This window comes from Phaethon aethereus, assembly GCF_964289735.1.
Source record: "Phaethon aethereus genome assembly, chromosome: 14".
Classification (NCBI taxonomy): Eukaryota; Metazoa; Chordata; class Aves; order Phaethontiformes; family Phaethontidae; genus Phaethon; species Phaethon aethereus.
Window position 1 is genome coordinate 13,601,751 of NC_138590.1, and position 18,523 is coordinate 13,620,273.

Here is an 18,523-nt window from a genome sequence, read left to right on the forward strand (position 1 = left end):
GTCAAATTCCTGTGGTGGTCTTACTGCACTTCTTCCTTCTGGCCTCACCAGCCAAGCAGAGCTGCCCACAGATGCCATTAGTCTGGTGACCACTTGTAGCATGGCAAGGACTTTCCAAGATAGGAATTTCTTATGTCCAGTTGAGTTTTCATTCCAGCCACTGAACGCCTGCCAATCAAACAAGCACCTAAAAATGTTACCACCTCAGAAACAAATATATGCAGAAGCTGAAGGAGGACAGAGGAGCCTGGGGATTTTTTTTTTTTATAGCTTGGAGAGGCAAATACATGAGAAACAAGGCAACTTAGACACGGATCTATGGGACCGCAACAGCTCAAATCGCAGGGCAGTCGTAGGGTCCACAGGATGCAACTGTTCCAAGCCAAAGCAGAAGTTAACTCGACACATTCCCTCACGGCAAACCACGCAGACTGTCTCCACTCAGCAGCGTCTGCATCCTCCCCATCTCTTTCACATCCCATTGGCTCAGCCGTGTTTTCACAGAGGCTTGTGCAAAATCACCATTAGGTTTGTAGCCTATTTGGAATTGATTTGTGTCTGACCAAAGTCATCTTCACACAGAAATCAGGGGAAGAGATCCAGAAATTCTCAGCTGTCTAACATCTTGCCTGCGTGCTTCAAGTTCAACAGCTATTTGCCTCAAGAGCTGCGCTGCAGTACAAAGTAACCCCATTCCCCCGAGCGCACACAGCTCGGTTTTGCAGACAGCAGCAGGCCCTGTAGTCACAGCTCACAGATGAAGCCTGGCCTGGCTTGTGCCCTTTTCCCTCCCCCAAATCTCACATCAAGGCCTGAAGCACCTGCTTAGAGATAATTGCTTATGGGGTGGTTACCTTCCCCATAGACACCTACGAAGCCCACTGCCATGTGCGACTAGTGCACACCTCCCTCACTAGGCAAACGTGCTAGGCTGCTTCCCAGCACGTTGTCAAAGAAAAGTAGTTGCAACAGGCCTGCTGAGTTCCTGGGGGTTTGCTTTGTTTTCAAGCAGGAGATGCTGCTTGAAAGGTGTGGAGCTGATGACTCGGGTCATTCGCTCCTGAGGGGCAAAGATGTGTATTGCTTTGAGAAAATCACTGGGCTTTTTTAGAGCAGGCTCATGGTCTGGTGGCACTTTGGGACTCTCCAGAGCTCAGATGATTAAGACAACCTCCACTTCTGACCGCAGTGAACCTTGGGCAGCTGCAACTGAGAGGTTGCTTTCTGTTACTTTGAAGGACACAAGTTGAAAGTTTTGAATAAGTTGGCCATTACTCAGGCTTTTGAGCTGTCAAGGTCATTAACTGATCCCACAGCTGAAAAGACAGCAGATTTTTTTTGTCCCATCCCATGAAATCTTTATTTTCACAGATGTTTGAACTCAAAGGAGCTGCAAGCAAACCCTATACTTTCACTCAGGCAAACTGTTCTCTGCAGAGGACAACAGGCTAAGGCTTTTAGTACGGAAAACAGTTTGTTTGGCAATAACATGGTTGGCATCATGTCTTTTTATGTACGTCCCTGTCACATGTATGCAGTATCTGGCAGGGAAGGGAGTACCAACATTTGTCACAGAAAAAAAATTAACTCATTTTAAGTACCAATCAGGACTTGAAACTATGATACAGATTTAAGTCCAGAGAAAGAATTATGAGGGAAACATTTCCCCTGTCCTATTAGTGCAACATTTCATGGTTCATATGTTACTTAGGACCCTATCAGCTTTGGTTTCTGAATTTTATACTGTACAGTGCAGCTGCAACTCTAGGGCCCTTGCTCATGAGTACCATCAACCCCATCCAGAATGAGCGGCACTGCAGAAATCAAACTTTCCCAGACACCTTCCCACATTACTCAGATGCCACCAGTGAAACCAAAGTTCCCTCTGCCCTACAGTATCCCACCTCCTGCAGAGGTGCTTTGCTTCAGTTTACACTCAGGTTGAAGATACCATGAAGACAGAAGAGCCGTTACACTCTGGAAATTCAGGGAACTTTCCCCCTCCTGCTGAAGGGCACATGGCACAGGAGGAGAGGACTGGAGGGTCTCCAGAATTCCCTTTTAAGCAGACAGGGCTAGTTTCCCTTCCCTTCAGGTTATTTTGGCTACTTTCCAACCACCAAAACCTGAAGTGCAACTGTTCATCTGGCATTTGTTTACAGGTTATCCCAGCCTCCTGTCCCTGTGTGGGAGGCTTCCCGCATGCAGACATGCTTGTTTAAGATTACAAATGAATCCATTTCTCTCTACTTAGATACTTGGCCCTAACATGCTGTTTAACAATTTAAGAATGAATTATACTTCTTCCTGAATCCATCACAATGTGCAAGCCAGGCCTCCCTGAAATAGAAAGCTCTACATCACTGAAATTAATTTCTCTCCCTGTTTTGGTGCAGATGAGTAATCCTTTTAAATAGCAAAATGTGCCGTTACCAAAACGGGCAGCACTTACACTAGTTTTCATTTTCTTTCAGTGTTTTCACACTCGGATCACTGAAGTTGGTTGGGAGGATAATAAACTGATTTAATAAATTGTACTATGAACACCAGTCTCAACAATAGCAAACTCATTAAGCTGATCAGAGCTTTCCAAGCTAAATCTTCTTACAAACAAAGAAGCAAAGGCCTGGGAAGGGAGAAAATTAGTATCTGTTGCTTCATTGATTACAGTTCCGTGGTAGACTCAAAGACGAGGGGTCCCACTTTCCACTGCCTGTTCTGCATCAGTATTGGGTCTCAGCACATCTTTACAAACAAAAACTGGGGGGAAGAAAAGGGTTTCTGTGCACGGGACGATAGCTGAAAGTGTACCACCCCACTCGCTAATACAGCAGACACCACTCACTGTTTTAAAATAATTAGGTTTCTGGAATCGTATTGACTTTGTTCTCTTTCCAAATGTTTTAAAACCAAGCTTCCATTTTTTTGTACAATAAAGTGCACAAATGTGGAAGCATAGGGTCTAAGAAGTAAGTCAGACTGCAAGTTGCTGGGGCAAAGACCACTTGTGCAAGCCTGTGCTGTGTGCTTCGATAAACTCAAGTGCATAAGCTTCTGCTGTCTTGGCTGTATCATCAATTACTTCCTGAATTTGCAAAGGGAACTGTCTCATAGCTTCCTTGACCCTACAGCAGACATCCAAATCCCGCTCAGTTATGACTTCATGACATACTAGTACTGAACACAGCGACAAAGATGTAATCTTAAATGAGAAAATTCACATTTACTGGCACTAGCATACAAATACACCCAGACCCTAGGGAAAGTTTAGTAGGCTGCATTTCCAAGCAGGGAAATACACAGGGAATAATCATCTTAGCTACAGCATAGCCTCTTAATCTCTCAGGAAACTTTCATTTGTAAAGGAAGCCTATTCTAACTGTTTCTTCCTGAGGGAATCCAGAAAAATCCGTTTACTCATCCTTCCTTCATGCTGTAAGGTTTAAGCACCTTCTGTTTGTTAGGAGCAGTGAAGCCAACCTGTGGTGTAGGCATCAGTTCTTAAGTCCTGCATACTGACTCCCGGGTCAACCCACAATATCAGTTTTTCCTCCTGTGCCATAACCCATCTTTCCCAGGGGAAACAGTCCTTCTCCTCAATTTACTCTTCTCTCTCCCCATTTCATTAAATATGTATCAAGATTAAAGCACCCATTTAGGTTTTTTCCTCTTCTGTGGACTATATTTGATCGAAAGAGGTGATTTTGTGACTCTCAGTCATTTCCTCGTTGATTGCTTTTTAACAAAGAGACTGCTTTGCTGACATACAAACAAGAGCGCTGCATTTTTTGGCCTATGTAGCCATTGTAGGCATTGAAACAGGATTGAACTCCTTGCAGAACTCTTAATATTCAGCTCAAGTTTGATGTAGCCATAGTGACTAACAAGAGCAGCATTACTGTCCCAAATACTGCCTTCAACATGGGGAATCTGTGCCCTCAAGTTAAGGACAAGTAAGTGGTTTTGATTACCCAGTTGTTTAACCAAGGGAATGTCTGTACTCCTGCTCAATGCTAACACTCTTCTACTACATTGAAAAACACTGTATAGGCAGACAAAAACACTGAAAAACATTAAGACAAGTCATCGTACCAACGGCGTCACCACTTCCAGCAGTCCGAGGCCAATATATGCACATACACACACTGGTTCAGGATCCTGCAAATTTATACTCCACTTTCCCTATTAGAGTTAAAAATTGTGAGAGACCAGATTAGTCTTTAACTGCCTTTAATCTACAGCATCAGTTGCTCCCTAAGCACTGGAGAGACAAGCAAGGGTGCAAAAGCATTTCAGAAGTTTGCTCACAGGACAGAACAAACCCAGTTGAACACGACTCTTCTGTAACCCACAAGCTTCAGCAGAGAGCAGGTGCCCAGGGACTGAGTCAGAGCAAGCTGCTGTGCTGAAGGGTCTACATCTGCAAGACGCGTCTACTTCTGGTGAGCACGTCAGTATACAGTCACTGTTGATAGTGATGTACTGGATAGGATATCATGACAGGAACCTAAAAGCCCACGACCGACAGTAAGAACAAAACTTGCCATCAGCTGGAGAGATGCAGGTAGATTATGCATTAAGACATTTCATGCTGAAACATTTTTGAACATATCGAAGCTGTGAGATTAAAGCCTGAAAAGTCACTGAGTTTTGATGGGGAAAAAACCAAAAAAACCCACCTAACCCAAAGCAAACCAGTCCTCAAAGATTCAGCTTTGCTTTTATCAGCAGTCTTCATGAACAAAGAAATTCTTGGCCTGAAAGTATTTGCTCTGTGCAAAACAACAAAAAAGGAACGATTCCAGAAAGAGCACAAGAATTAACAGAAAAGTCTACTCTAGACTCCTGTTTTGTTAGAGAATACATCATTAGGTCCAAGATGTAACCCACTTGAAAGTTGTTTTGATTCGGTAGGAATGCATCCCTTTGGAGTCCAAAGGCTTTGATCCCAAGTGTCTAAGTGAGGAATAACAAATATGAAGCCTAAAATTAATAGCACAGACCTATTAAAATTTTGCTTTGGGGTTGCAGCCAAACGGAATATTGGAAAACTGATAATCCTTCATTTCTACAATAACGCTCATACATTAGTAACCATGAATGACAAAGCAAAAACATGTTTGTCTTGTAGTCTGTATGTCAGAGAACAGAAAATGAAATATTTGGCAAACGAAAAAGTTACCAATACAGCTGCAGGAAAAATACAGACACATTTGACTTGTAGTAACAAACTCTGGCATGTCAGAAGTATATTTTACAAGCTCATACTTCACTCTCCTTCTAAACCTCTTCGCCATCAGTTCCCAATGTTCATATATACTTTATTGACATCTGCCAGAAAGATCAATAAATCTATTGAATCCTGAAGGAGAAATCCAGGACTGTTCACAGATGTGTTGATACCAAAAACTAAAACATCCCATGGACAACATTATTCTCACCTGACACATTCATTTTAGCTGGATGAGAGAGGGGAGAGGGTAGTACCAATAGCTGAAGATACCCTGCTTTTAAATCTTGAGCCTTGGCTTCCACCATTCAGCACGATAAACAACCATGTTCCAATGGAAACATCAGTGCTTATGGGTCATAGGCAGCAGTAGTCCTCATGACATTTATGAATAGATGCTATATTGAGGGAAGGAGGGTGGCATGTCTTTACCAAGAAAATATCACTGCAATTGAAACTATATAGAAAAAGAATGTGTTTTAGATTATCCGCTTTTATTTTTAAATTGCAGCAGCATTACCTTCTAATTTTCTCAAAGTGAAGAAGTTTCCACCTTTATCAAAGTCCATATGTAGGAGCAGCTGCTTTGTCAATACTACCCAAAATGCATGCTTAAATAGCAGAACCTATGATTACCAATAATAGACATCATATATGAGTACTGGCAGAGGGTGTTTGAATCACATTTCTAATTAACTTCTATAGAGAAGCAGCTGTAAAGTATTAGAATGCTGATTTGCACTGCAGCTGGCAGATTATCTGGATTTTTGACTCCTAGCAGATGAGGACATGTACTTCAAGGTGAGGAGAATAAAAGTAAAGCTGTTTCCCTGCAAACTTCCACTAATAGAAGCTACATGCATAGGGTTTCTTAATAGCAAGCAATGCAGTTAGATTTATTTAATGAGCTGTAATGAAAACTCTGCTCCTCATTTGTTTATTTATTTAAACCTCAGTTTGCCAGACATCCTTCACTACACAACAATTAGCTTATAAAGAGGTCATAGTAAACTAGATCTTTTTAAGCCACCTCATCTCCTTTCTAGAAAGATCCTGCAGCTGTAGCAACTGATCTTGAAATAATAAATACCAGATGATAAAAAGTAAATTGGTTAGTTAATTTAGGCTGTCACAAAAAAAAGCTGAAGTAAACAACTACAGTGGGCCCTTAGGTCCCTTAAAACACTAGAGAATATGTTTTTAATACACTTCAGCCATTGCCTAATGAACAATGCAGGTTTTAGATATCACTTCATGAAGTGTATACACAAGTACAGAAATGTGTTTAAAGACACATTAAAAATGAATACTCAAAAAAGGAAAACAAAAATCAAACCCCATACACATCTCACAGAATCACAGAATCATTAAGGTTGGAAAAGACCTCTAAGATCATCAAGCCCAACCGTCAACCCAACACCACCATGCCCCCTAAACCATGTCCCAAAGTGCCACTCTTTCAGTGAAGAAATTTTTCCTAATATCTAGTCTAAACCTCCCCTGGCGCAACTTGAGGCCATTTCCTCTTGTCCTATGACTAGTTACTTGGGAGAAGAGACCAACCCCCACGTCGCCACAACCCCCTTTCAGGTAGTTGTAGAGAGCGAGAAGGTCTCCCCTCAGCCTCCTCTTCTTCAGACTAAACAACCCCAGTTCCCTCAGCTGCTCCTCATAAGACTTGTGCTCCAGCCCCCTCACCAGCTTCGTTGCCCTTCTCTGGACACGCTCCAGCACCTCAACGTCCTTCTTGTAGTGAGGGGCCCCACACTGAACACAGGATTCAAGGTGCGGCCTCACCAGTGCCGAGGACAGGGGCACAATCACTTCCCTACTCCTGCTGGCCACACTATTCCTGATACAGGCCAGGATGCTGTTGGCCACCTGGGCACACTGCCAGCTCATGTTCGCCCGGCTGTCAACCAGCACTCCCAGGTCCTTTTCTGCTGGGCAGCTCTCTAGCCGCTCCTCCCCAAGCCTGTAGCATTGCGTGGGGTTGTTGGGACCCAAGTGCAGGACCTGGCACTTGGCCTTATTAAACCTCACACAGTTGACGTCTGCCCATCGATCCAGCCTGTCCAGATCCCTCTGCAGAGCCCTCCTACCCTCCAGTAGATCAACATTCCCACCCAACTTGGTGTCATCCGCAAACTTACTGAGAGAGCACTTGATCCCTCCATCCAGATCATTGATAAAGGAATTAAACAAGACTGTCCCCAGAACTGAGCCCTGGGGAACACCGCTTGTGACCGGGCACCATCTGTTTCACTATGGATTCAAAGCAAGCTCTGTCACTAACAGTTGTCCAAATTATCCCACACCCACTAGCGTCAGCCAGAAATCAAGAATAATAAATTACTCTTTTCATAAACTGAAATTGGACATCTGCATCAGGTTTTATTTTATTGCTCCACGCCATTTGGTACTCGCTACCGAACAGAGTATTGGTGAGATCACAAATTCACCCCTATGCCAGTATAAATGCTCTGCTGCGCTACCTGTTACCGAAACTCCAGTGTGCCTGACAAGCATCACATCTAGCTTGAGTCACAACCACTGAAACATCTTTGAAGCCTATTTCACTTCGTAATATTTGTGCCTCTACGAGAATCAGTGATTTTCTATATGGAAAAATGACATTGGTATTGGCTTCATCAGAAGCATTTCAATAGTGAAATTCTTAGACCTTGACCATAGCCTGAGAACTCCTCACTGTGACTCTATGCATCTGGTAGTGTTACAACACAAATGACCAGGCCCACAAACTAAGCGTCATCAAGAGCCTGAGATTTTATGAGCTACAGATACCAAAATGAGTATATTTCATGATAGAGAATGGCATTCTAATGAAGTAAAGAATACATTTGTTTTCTCAGACTTCCAAGTCTCTCCACCTAGAACTAACCTTTTCCCACTTACCCAAGGGGACATCTCACTGGCAGTTACTTATAGACTCTCATAAATAACAGCTTAAAACAGGCCTGAGACAGTGCACAATGAATTCTAACAGCAAGGAAAAACCCTCTTTATTCTGCAACTTAATTGACAAAAATAACCTTTTTATCAGTTGAGACAATAGTTACTACAACTTCTACAAGAGATCTTGAAAGCAACATTTAAGAAAAGGTTGCAGAAAAGCATAGTTGCCTAAGAAAAGCTTCGCTTTTTCTTTTTTTAAAATACATTAAGGTAAAAGCTTTAAAGAATCATATTCAAAATTCAGTAAGAAAGACTGTCACCACTTTGTCCTAAGTACAGTCACTCCATATTCAGAGAGGTACCAACCTGATGCACTTTAGCACATTTGGGGGGGGGAGATGACTTTTACAAAGATGAACAGATAATCTCTTTAGCTGAATAAATCCTTTACTGTTCCATTTAAAGATCAAAAAGAATTCAAGTATTAAACCCTTTTCTATTTCAAATACTAAAGAACATGATTTCTTTCAATTAAGGCCTGGCAGATGTGGTTAATGGAACAGAGTTGTATTTGCTACATACCTAATGCTGCACCAAATGACACATTAATCACCCCTTGCCTTCTCCCTTCAGTACACTATTTAGTGACTTCTGCCCTTCAGAACAAATTATGCTGCATGTGGTTCAGCCAAGTAGCCTTACCCACATTTGTTTTTCCATCCAGATTATCCCATATGGCTTCCTCCAGCATCACTTGTACTGCAATATAAAGAGAGATTTTAAAAGTCACAGGGATTTATCTTTAAAGGGAAGTAAGGGGATTTGGCTGTGGCTCCCTCTGACACTCGGTGAACGGATCAGCTCCGAGACTCCCCTGCCAGTAAACTTTCAAACGAGCTACAGGACGGTGTGGAGACAACACGACGGTGCTAAGCAAGGGAAGCTGACTGGCCCTACACGAGGGGAAAGGGCAAACAAAGTGGAAAAAGTTGGTCAAAAGCAAGGGCTGAGGTGACACTGCTTGGGGAAAACACTCCTTGGACTCCTCTATTAAAAGGCTTAAAAGCCTTTTGCTGCCTTTCAGAGGCGAGCAGTGGCTACATGCCAGAGCCTGGGCTCACAATGCTTTGCTGTCTCAAATGTCAAAGAGCAGCACCAATTCTTATTGCAAAGTCCTGCTGAAAAGAGATACGGCTAAAGAAAAAAAGAGTAAAAGTGGGGAAAGAATAAGAAAAATTAAAAAAAGACTGAACAAGTATTTTCAGGACTCCTAACAGATACAATTTTCACAAATTAAAATAAAGCTCAAGGAAACAGAGTAGTCGTGGAAGAAAGATGAAGCTGAAATCTGGAACCTCCCTAACAACCCCCCAAGGGAAATTGATATCCCATACACCTTACTTCTAACAAAATTTTCTCCTTGAATTCAAATATAGCCAAGTATGCATGCCTCTTGGATAACTACATCCTAAAATATACCATGTTTAATCTAAAAGCCAGACGGTTGACTTTGCAAATGTCATTGTCATATTGGGTTAAATACATTCGAGTACTTTAGTTGAAACTATTACTGCCTCCCAGTCACAGGTACAGATTTTGACTGGTTACTGTAGGAAGGATGGTAAGTCTTCATGTATTACAGAATCACAGAATCACTAAGGTTGGAAAGGACCTTCAAGATCATCAAGTCCAACCATTAATCCAGCGCCACCATGCTCCTTAAACCATGTCCTGAAGTGCCACATCCACACGTTTTTGAACACTTCCAGAGATGGTGACTCCACCACCTCCCTGGGCAGCCTGTTCCAATGCCTGACCACCCTCTCAGTGAAGAAATTTTTCCTAATATCCAATCTAAACCTCCCCTGGCACAACTTGAGGCCACTGTACAGACATACATTGCTGTAAGGCAGGCAGCCCAGCTGTGTTAACACTTCCAGAACAATCCTGATGTTTGGAGTATTTTCAGTGCTGCCACATTCAACTTCATTACTATACCAACATAGTGCTTTGCACATAACACATGCTTTGGAGACAACCGGTGCTGTGATTCTCGTTCTTCAACGAGGGACAACACTTGTTCTAAAACACTGTCATTTATACAAAAGTAGTCTTAAAAAATAGTAAGAACAGACTGTCAGTCAATATGCAAATAATTGAATGCTGAAACATGACTTTTATATGAAATTTAAGCACTTAGCTTGACAGATTGTGGCTAAGCCATAAAATAAGATGTACCCAAAGTACTTGTGAACCACCTGTGTGGCATGTACATTTTCCTCTCTGCACATAGGTAGCCCCAAGTATGCAGCAAGATGTTTCTTTTAAATGACATTCAGCAATTAATTCACAGCCTTCTAATTATAAACCTAGTGTGTACATCTTGAATAATTTAAAATTTTCGATTGCTGCAAAGGTAAAAACCACACCATGTTTTACATTTAAGGGCAAGGCTGAAAAATACATGATGTCAGTTTGTTCCAGATAAAAATACAAATGCAAACATTAAGTTTTAGAGGTTTTAGTGTTCCCTAGATAGTTATACCTTTGGTGACTTGACAAGGGAACTAGGACATTGGGGTATACAGGATGCCTTCTGCAGCCTATTTTAGTAGCTGTACTCTTGCGATACGTTTGGATTCCCTCACTCCGAAGTTGTTCTTACCTATAAAAGGCATCTTGACTTTCAACACCGCCTTCCATAACATCCTCATAGACTAACTGGTGAAATCTGGGCTAGATAAGCAGACAGTGAAGTGGACAGAGAACTAGCTGAACTCTCAGGATTGTAATCGGGAGCACAAAGCTGAGCTCGAGGCCAGGACTGTCCCTAGCTGTGCACCCCAGGGACTAATAGCAGGGCTAATGCTATTCACAGAATCGTAGAAGATTTTGGGTTGGAAGGGACCTTTAAAGGCCATCTAGTCCCATCCCCATGCAGTGAGCACGGACACCTTCAACCAGAGCCGGGTGATCAGAGCCCCGTCCAACCTGACCTGGGATGTTCCCAGGGATGGGGCATCCACCACCTCTCTGGGCAACCTGGGCCAGGGGGTCACCATCCTCATCGTGAAACATTTCTTTAGATCTAGTTTAAATCTACCCTCTTTTCATTTAGACACATGACCCCTTGTCCTATCACAACAGGGCCCACTAAAAAGTCTGTCCCCATCTTCCTTACCAGCCCCTCTCAGCCCTGGCAGCTGCAGGAAGGTCTCCCCGGACCCTTCCCTGCTCCAGGCTGAGCCCCCCCAGCTCTCCCAGCCTGTCCTCCCAGCAGAGCTGTTCCAGCCCTCGGAGCGTTGCTGGGGCCTCCTCTGGCCCCGCTCCAGCAGGTCCGTGTCTCTCCTGTGCCGAGGGCTCCAGAGCTGGACGCGGCCCTGCAGGGGGGTCTCCCCAGAGCAGGGCAGAGGGGCAGAACCCCCCCTCGCCCTGCTGGCCACGCTGCTTTGGGTGCGGGCCGGGACACGGTTGGCTTCTGGGCTGCGAGTTGGCCTGCGATGGAGACCAACAATCCGCTTTGTAAAAGACAGACACTAGAGATGAACGGCTCCATTTCTCACAACCACACCCAGATTCAGATCGTAGGTCCAGGGACTGAAGCAGACCCCGAAGAATCATGAACTGCCTGTCTGTTATTTGTTGCCTGCTGTCAATAAAATGCCATCAGAGCTGATACAAAAACCTGCAGCGTTACAAACTGACCTGCATTTCAACTTCTTTTCCCCTCCTCCCATTTCTATGATATAATAGAACCCACTTAACACTCAGCAGCATTGTAATTAAATAATCAAAAAGCAAACAAATTTCACATTTGACAGCCCCCAGGAAGAAACTGATATACATGAAAAAAGCATTTTAGTTTACTTAGGGCCATTCTGGTAACAAGCTCAGAGGGATATAATTAGTACCCTGCAAGCCAGTATATGAAAAGGCTTAATTTAACTGAGATCAGAACTAAAGAATAGCTATAGAAATTAAAAGCGAAGCCACAAATCCACACAGGACTGCTACAGCTAAGCATTTTTATGATCAGGAATTCTAAAGTCGTAATGCACACGTATTGCATTTTGATTTCCGCTGATCCAGAACGGTAGGCATTATTTCGGACCACCCTGAAATAGCTGAGGTTAATCCGAAGAGGCCAGTCTGCAGGTCTTTAGTGGTTCTCAGTAGCACGCAGGAAGAGGCAGAGAACACTGGGCAGGTTAATTCTTACTCTCCAAGTCTGCTGAATGGGTGCCTCTCTCTTCAATATAACCTATATTCTTCTGCACGTTAAATCCCTACAATTATTTTGAAATGCTTATGGTCAGGAGAGGAAAGACCTTACATTACAAACATCCCAACTAAGTTTGGGAGGAAAAACGTGTAAGCTATCATAGTCTTACTGGGAATGCTATGTTGACGCTAGAGACTCTTAGAGAAAGCAGAAAATAGCCCCACAATATTTTCTCTGTTGTAAGCAAAGGCACATGCTGGAAAGCAGCTTCTTTTAGGTTAACTCAACCTAACAAGGGAATCCCCATAAAGAAAGATTCAGGTGTCAGCAAAGAAAGCTGCTACGGGTGACAACATGGACCACACCTCAAGGCAAACTGCATGCTACCACAGTACTGCATCAGACTGATCCCACCAACCGGCAGCCTTTCCCAGAGCACAGTAGCGGAATCCAGCACTAAATTTGTTCAAAGGAAGACTAGATTTTGATCATTTGCATTATGCTACAGGCACGCAAAAAAAATTCCAGACAGCAAGTTGTTCCAGCACATTTTGATTTTTCAAATACAAAGTATAAGAAACATTTCAAAGACATGACTTGTAAAGCTTTTGCTGCTCGTGGTTAAGCTTTGCTGTCATCAGGACAGCCTTTTTTGGTTGAAAAATGTTTATTGCTAAAGGTCACAGAATTGTCTGTCTCAAACAAATTAAGAAATAAATGGCTGTTGACACTTGCAGATGATGATTCATCTGTCCAAAAGCTCCAGTAATGCAAAGCAACACAGCTACCTCCCAGGTATGCTGCGGACTAAAGCAACCACCAGCTAACCCAGAAATCTGTCTTCACTCTCCTATCGCTTTGTTAGCCAACTTCTTAAGCCTCCTCCTAGTCACACCAAAAATTCCTTACTCCCAAGCTTAAAAACAGGTGAAAAACTAGGAGAGTAACATCTGTCAAAAAACACTGATGTGTGCAGTCGCCAGGCTTCCATACTTTCTGTTTCTGTTATTAGCACAGTTCTCTTTACTTCATGTGAAGCAAAGATTCTCCGTGCATGAGATACATGGGTGAAAGAGGCTGGTGGATTGGCACTAACACCACCACTCGCACCCAGTGCAACAGCAGAACGAGAGTGCAACTCTAACAGGACCTCAAGGGCAGCTCGGCAAAGCCCAGTATGTTTAACCCCAACACAGGTCAGTGCACAAGAAATGCTAGCAAGAGGGATAGAGTCTCCTTGCCAGGGAAAGCCAGGGCCTTGAAGGTTAGTACTTTTAAGGAGTTATTAAAGTGCTAGAGGTCTGTTTAGACAACTCTCAAGTGAAAGGCCATCATGAGGTACAGCAGAGCATATCTGGTATTTTATCTTGTCAGGGTAGCCTCTCAATAAAAAAAAATTAATAATAGATTTTTATTGAGCGATTATGCTTTTCATCTTTTGCTTTTCACTGGAGTTTATGATGACTATTTACTGATCTCTTCGGGGAAGAAGCTGACATTTACTGTTCATACTATGCCTCTCTGAACTCAAATGTGGCCTCTACTATCACTACATTCAGCAGCGATTCTATAATTTTAGAAGAAAGATGCTGTTACAAATTTGTGGAACTAGCATTTAAAACAGAATCACAGCATTCCATCTTGCTGACAATACAGAGGACTAATAATTTATGATTTTCAAAGAAATCTCTCCTCATTCGTTTTACTGCTCACCAGTTCTGTGGCACAGCAGTGATGATCATCAGCTCAGACACAGGGTTTTTACCACCTGCCCAATTTAATAATAAGAAACAGACAACCAGAGCCATGGCCTAACAGTCCAAACCCAAGAATGTGACCTTTTCAAACATACAACACGTGAAGTAAACGTTTTCCTGGAGCCTCTGCTCCTTCCTGCAGCTCAGTTTGATGCATTAAATTATCAGTTCTCAGGTATTGGGTTGAAATGTTTGGTTTTGTTTGTTTTTTAAATACATACAATGGATAAATTAAAACCAGAAATTTGTAACCAGCAGCCTTTCAAGTCAAGATCACGTGTTTAGGACTTCACAACCTCCTGAAGACTAAGGATCTATTTAAACGCAGGGAGGGATGTAGAAGCCAACCCCAGTGTGGTTAAGGAAGAACGCTGACTGCTAGAAAAGGAGCAGCAGCCAGCAGGAAACGCTACAGTGCAGATACAGAACTGACAGGAGTGAAGGAAAAATGTTTCATCCTAACCAGTAATTGTCCCAACATGCACAGATCAGCCGAGCTAGCAGGAAAACACTGGTTTAAAAAGTTTTTTATTAGCACTCTCTTTGCCTGTGTGTATTGTTCTCTTCCCTTGACAATTTAGCTCACTGTCCGACACCAGTAGTCTTTTATATCTATCTATAAATAGATGCTGCACACTAATCTCAGCTACTTCTCACAACCTTTGTATGAAAGGTGGATGACTGATGGAGAAGAGCTTGCATCTTATCAGAGGCAGGCGGAACAGAGCACGAGCAAGCTGGATGAACAGCACATGTACAGGCTGACAAGGAGCAGGGGTGGAGAGCCAGGAGTGTTCTCCTTTGCCTGGTCAGAAGGGCACATCTAGAGAACAAGGCAAATAGATCTACAGGAAACCAGATTTCAGTGCTTCCACTTCTCTCAAATGAAACTTGTTTGTACAATTCAGCTGTGGTTACAGTGTGAGCTTGTCCAATTTGCTTCTAGACTGAGCAGCAATAAAGAGACCTTGTTGGGAGGGTGTTGGTTTTTTTCTCCCCAGCTTATTTGAAAATCCTCTGAAGAATTACTTATTCCATATAACATTGATTTGTTCAAACCAACATGCCTTGCTTGCAAACTAGAGATGTGCTTTAGAACAAATACTGTAGCATTTGGGTAGTGCTTATTTGAAAGTCAGTATAGGTCAGAACACTAAACGCTCACGAGCTTGTTTACAAGTTCATTATAAGAGCTTCCTATATGTCATATTTTTGGAGGTGTACCCTTTAGTATCTGTGTAGAGAGCTCTCTTCCCCCAGATGAGTAACTTCAGTGGCAGGATTCTTCAACTCTGCAGCTCAAAGATAACTAGTCTTAGTAATTTTAAAGGAGAAAATAGAGTTGCTAGGTCTAATCAGAATGCCTTAAAGTCACTGTACCTTCTTCAACATGGGAGAACACCAGCTACTTCAGAGGACTTTCCATGTGATCTTTCTAGCTATGCAATGTCTATGTGATAGAGGCATTCATTCCTCCTTCCCTTGACTGCCTTTTCCACCATAGCAAGGGTGCAAACTACAAGACAAAGTCTAGCTTTTTATATCACATAGCATTTAAATGGTTCAGAAAAACAGATCCCTTGCCTTTCCGCTACAGAAGTAAATTCAGCAACTACATCTACACATTGCTGCTGCAATTACAAGCGGTTGTTCCATTGGTGGTGAAGCGTTATGCCAGCGACTACACGCCTTTGCATGTAGCGCTTAAACCCAATCCCAAATGACTACTCCTGGCAATGCAGTACAAAATAAGAAGTTTAGTTGCAAGCAAGTTAGCAAGTGAGAGCAGTCAAAGTTTTGGATGTTGCAGATTTACTTTTCAGGAGCACAAAATTCTGGAGAAAAGTAAGCCAAATCATAGGCAGTCCGAGGTGGAAACCTTTTACCAAGGCTTCTTTTACTATCTAGAAAAAAAAAGGAGAATGTGAGGAGTGAGTTATTCCCCTCTCTTCTTTTTTTTTTTTGTATTCTAAGCATCAAACATTTAACCCTGGGGTTAAATGTTAAGGGCTATACAGGCTGTTAGCAGAATATTAAGACCAGCTTCCCTGTTTACTCACATTGTCCAAAACGCAGGACATCCCATGCCATCAGCAGCTAAACCAGCACAAACTGAATATGGAACAGGAGTTTTTTGCTAGACTTTTGGCCTTTCAAAGGTCCTGGAGCAAGGTTCACCTGAGCTCTGCTGTTGGCAAGTAAAAAAACCTTCAAGTCATTATACACATATATAAGTTCCTTGATCCCTTAGGTAGGTAAGCATAGGTAGGTAAACGTAGGTGGAGATGTTACATACAAATTATCATACCTCTGTCACTGAAGTCATCCACCAGCACTATCTCTGCTATCAGCTCAGAAGGGGAGCGGTTTAGGACACTGTGCACTGTCCGGAGGAGAGAGGACCATCCTTCGTTGTGGAACGGTATTATCACGCTAGTGTTCGGAAGCTTCTCCAGGTACCGCTTATTCTTGCAGCTGGACACAGGTAGAGTAAGGTTAAAAGGTGGTGCCAAAGAACACCAGCACTTCCACATTAATTACCATCAAGTAACTTAGTTCATCCTTTACTCCTCAAATTGATGCAAAGTGCCTGGAAAAAAACCCAAACCACTCCAACTTTTAGGCCTTATCAAGCCAGTGTTGTCCTCATCTAGTCTACCTGGCCAACAAAAAACCTCCCTATGAAATGAGGACTGTCAATGGCCAGAAACACTTAGCGCCACAGAAAGTCAGAGGGATCTATTAGGTGCTGAAGTTGCTTTTGAAAGGAAACTCCAGTTATAGCTTAAGATACAAAAGTCTCTAAAATACTTGTTTTTCCTATCCTTATACCTCAAAGGTCATTAGGAAGAGGAATTTCTACAAAGTTGTTTTCCAAGTTGAATGTATCTCTTCTAGGCACTCTGAGTATATTGGTTTAGCTCGCTCACTCCCAGTTTTCAGAGAAGCAAGTCACTAATCACATGTATAACTGTCATCCAATTTCTTAAAACAAAATATGCAGGAAGTAAGGATTTTCTGTGACAGCATCTTCCCTAAGCAGTCCCAGAAGTTCAAGACATTACGAACAAGAGACAGAAGAGAGGGGATAATTGCGTAGTAAGAACTGCCCAATAAACAAACCCACCTCTCAGCAATAAGATCAACCTGCAACCTCTACCGAAGGTTTCTCTTATCATGCTGGACAGATTATTCAAATCGTACTTTTACTAACAAATCAATCTTGTGTTCCCCATTTTTCAGCAGGTCTAGTTTGACACCTGGGATCAGTTCTGCAGACAGAAGTGAAGGAAGTTGGACTTTGAATATAAAGCACCGCAGAACTTGGATAGGGCTGGTGAGTCAGCTGTGCAGTCTCCATATGGCCCCCTTCAATTTGGGGGTATTTCCCCACAGCATTAATCATCTTAATTTTTAAACAGGGGTAACGCTCCCTTCCCTTGGGGGAGTGTTTTCAAGGTAGCTTCATGAAGAAAATTCAAACTGCAGCAATAAGTGCAGTGTTTATTTTCCTGCAGATGTGGCCCTAATAGTGGAGTCTGAACATCGTTAAACAGGTAAGATCTAAAGCCATACAACGAACAACTGTAGTTAAAAAATACCCAGCAGCGGTTCACTAGGGGACAAAAATCTATTACGTTGCCAGAACTCCACGTGCCCCGTGCAGGACAGACAGAGGTGACTACATGAATAGAGATTTTTGGAACACATTCACGACTCTGCCAGCAGAGCAGGCTGCCCTCTTTCCACTAGCAGGGGAGGGAGATCGTTCCCTGCTCCCTGCCACGACGCTGGACCTCTGGCACAAGTCCGCACCAGAGCTGATTTGCCGACTCCCTCCTGCCAGGCACTCGGCCGGGCTTCCACTGCATGCGCAGCGCCGTGCGTGCACACGGCTAATTCCCTCCCTGGTCCCTGGGAGGGCAGATGGGAGCAAAAGCGGCTCTGGCAGTGGCAGCTTTTTCCTGGTACCTTTCCCAGGGAACGGAGAGAGGATGCACCTATGTTATACAAGCTCAATAAAACTGTGATTACAGGAAGGGACTGTGGCACCTACGTGGAAGGACAGTGGCTTATTCTGGGTCTAATGAATTGTTCTGGGGTGCTGCCAAGAGCTTGCAGGCTATGGCTGCAATGCACAGATGCAAGATGCAAAATAAAGCTGCATGGACGGCTTTCATGCAGCCCTTGGCATTGCAATCTTAACCTTCTTCCAAGACAGCAACTAGCTATAATTCTGTTCCAATATGAAGCAAGAGCCCCCAAATCTCTTCTAACTCTTCTTAAACAGGAATTCTCATTTTCTAACTTTAACAAGCGACAAACTTTAGCTATTAAGTTTAACCATTATATATGGAGAGTAGTTGTTTCCCTCCAGCTACCACAGCTACAATTGCT

The 18,523-nt window shown here is 43.0% G+C and overlaps 1 protein-coding gene across 1 annotated transcript in view; it reads right to left on the bottom strand.

Annotated features, from left to right (window-relative positions):
• Positions 1 to 18,523, bottom strand: part of GALNT10 (polypeptide N-acetylgalactosaminyltransferase 10) — a gene marked incomplete at its 3' end in the record, with an annotated part of 85,997 nt that overhangs the window by 21,538 nt on the left and 45,936 nt on the right. The window contains exon 4 of the mRNA XM_082006011.1: positions 16,434 to 16,600. Within this exon, the coding sequence (XP_081862137.1) occupies positions 16,434 to 16,600 (167 nt within the window). The remainder of the gene's footprint in view (positions 1 to 16,433; positions 16,601 to 18,523) is intronic.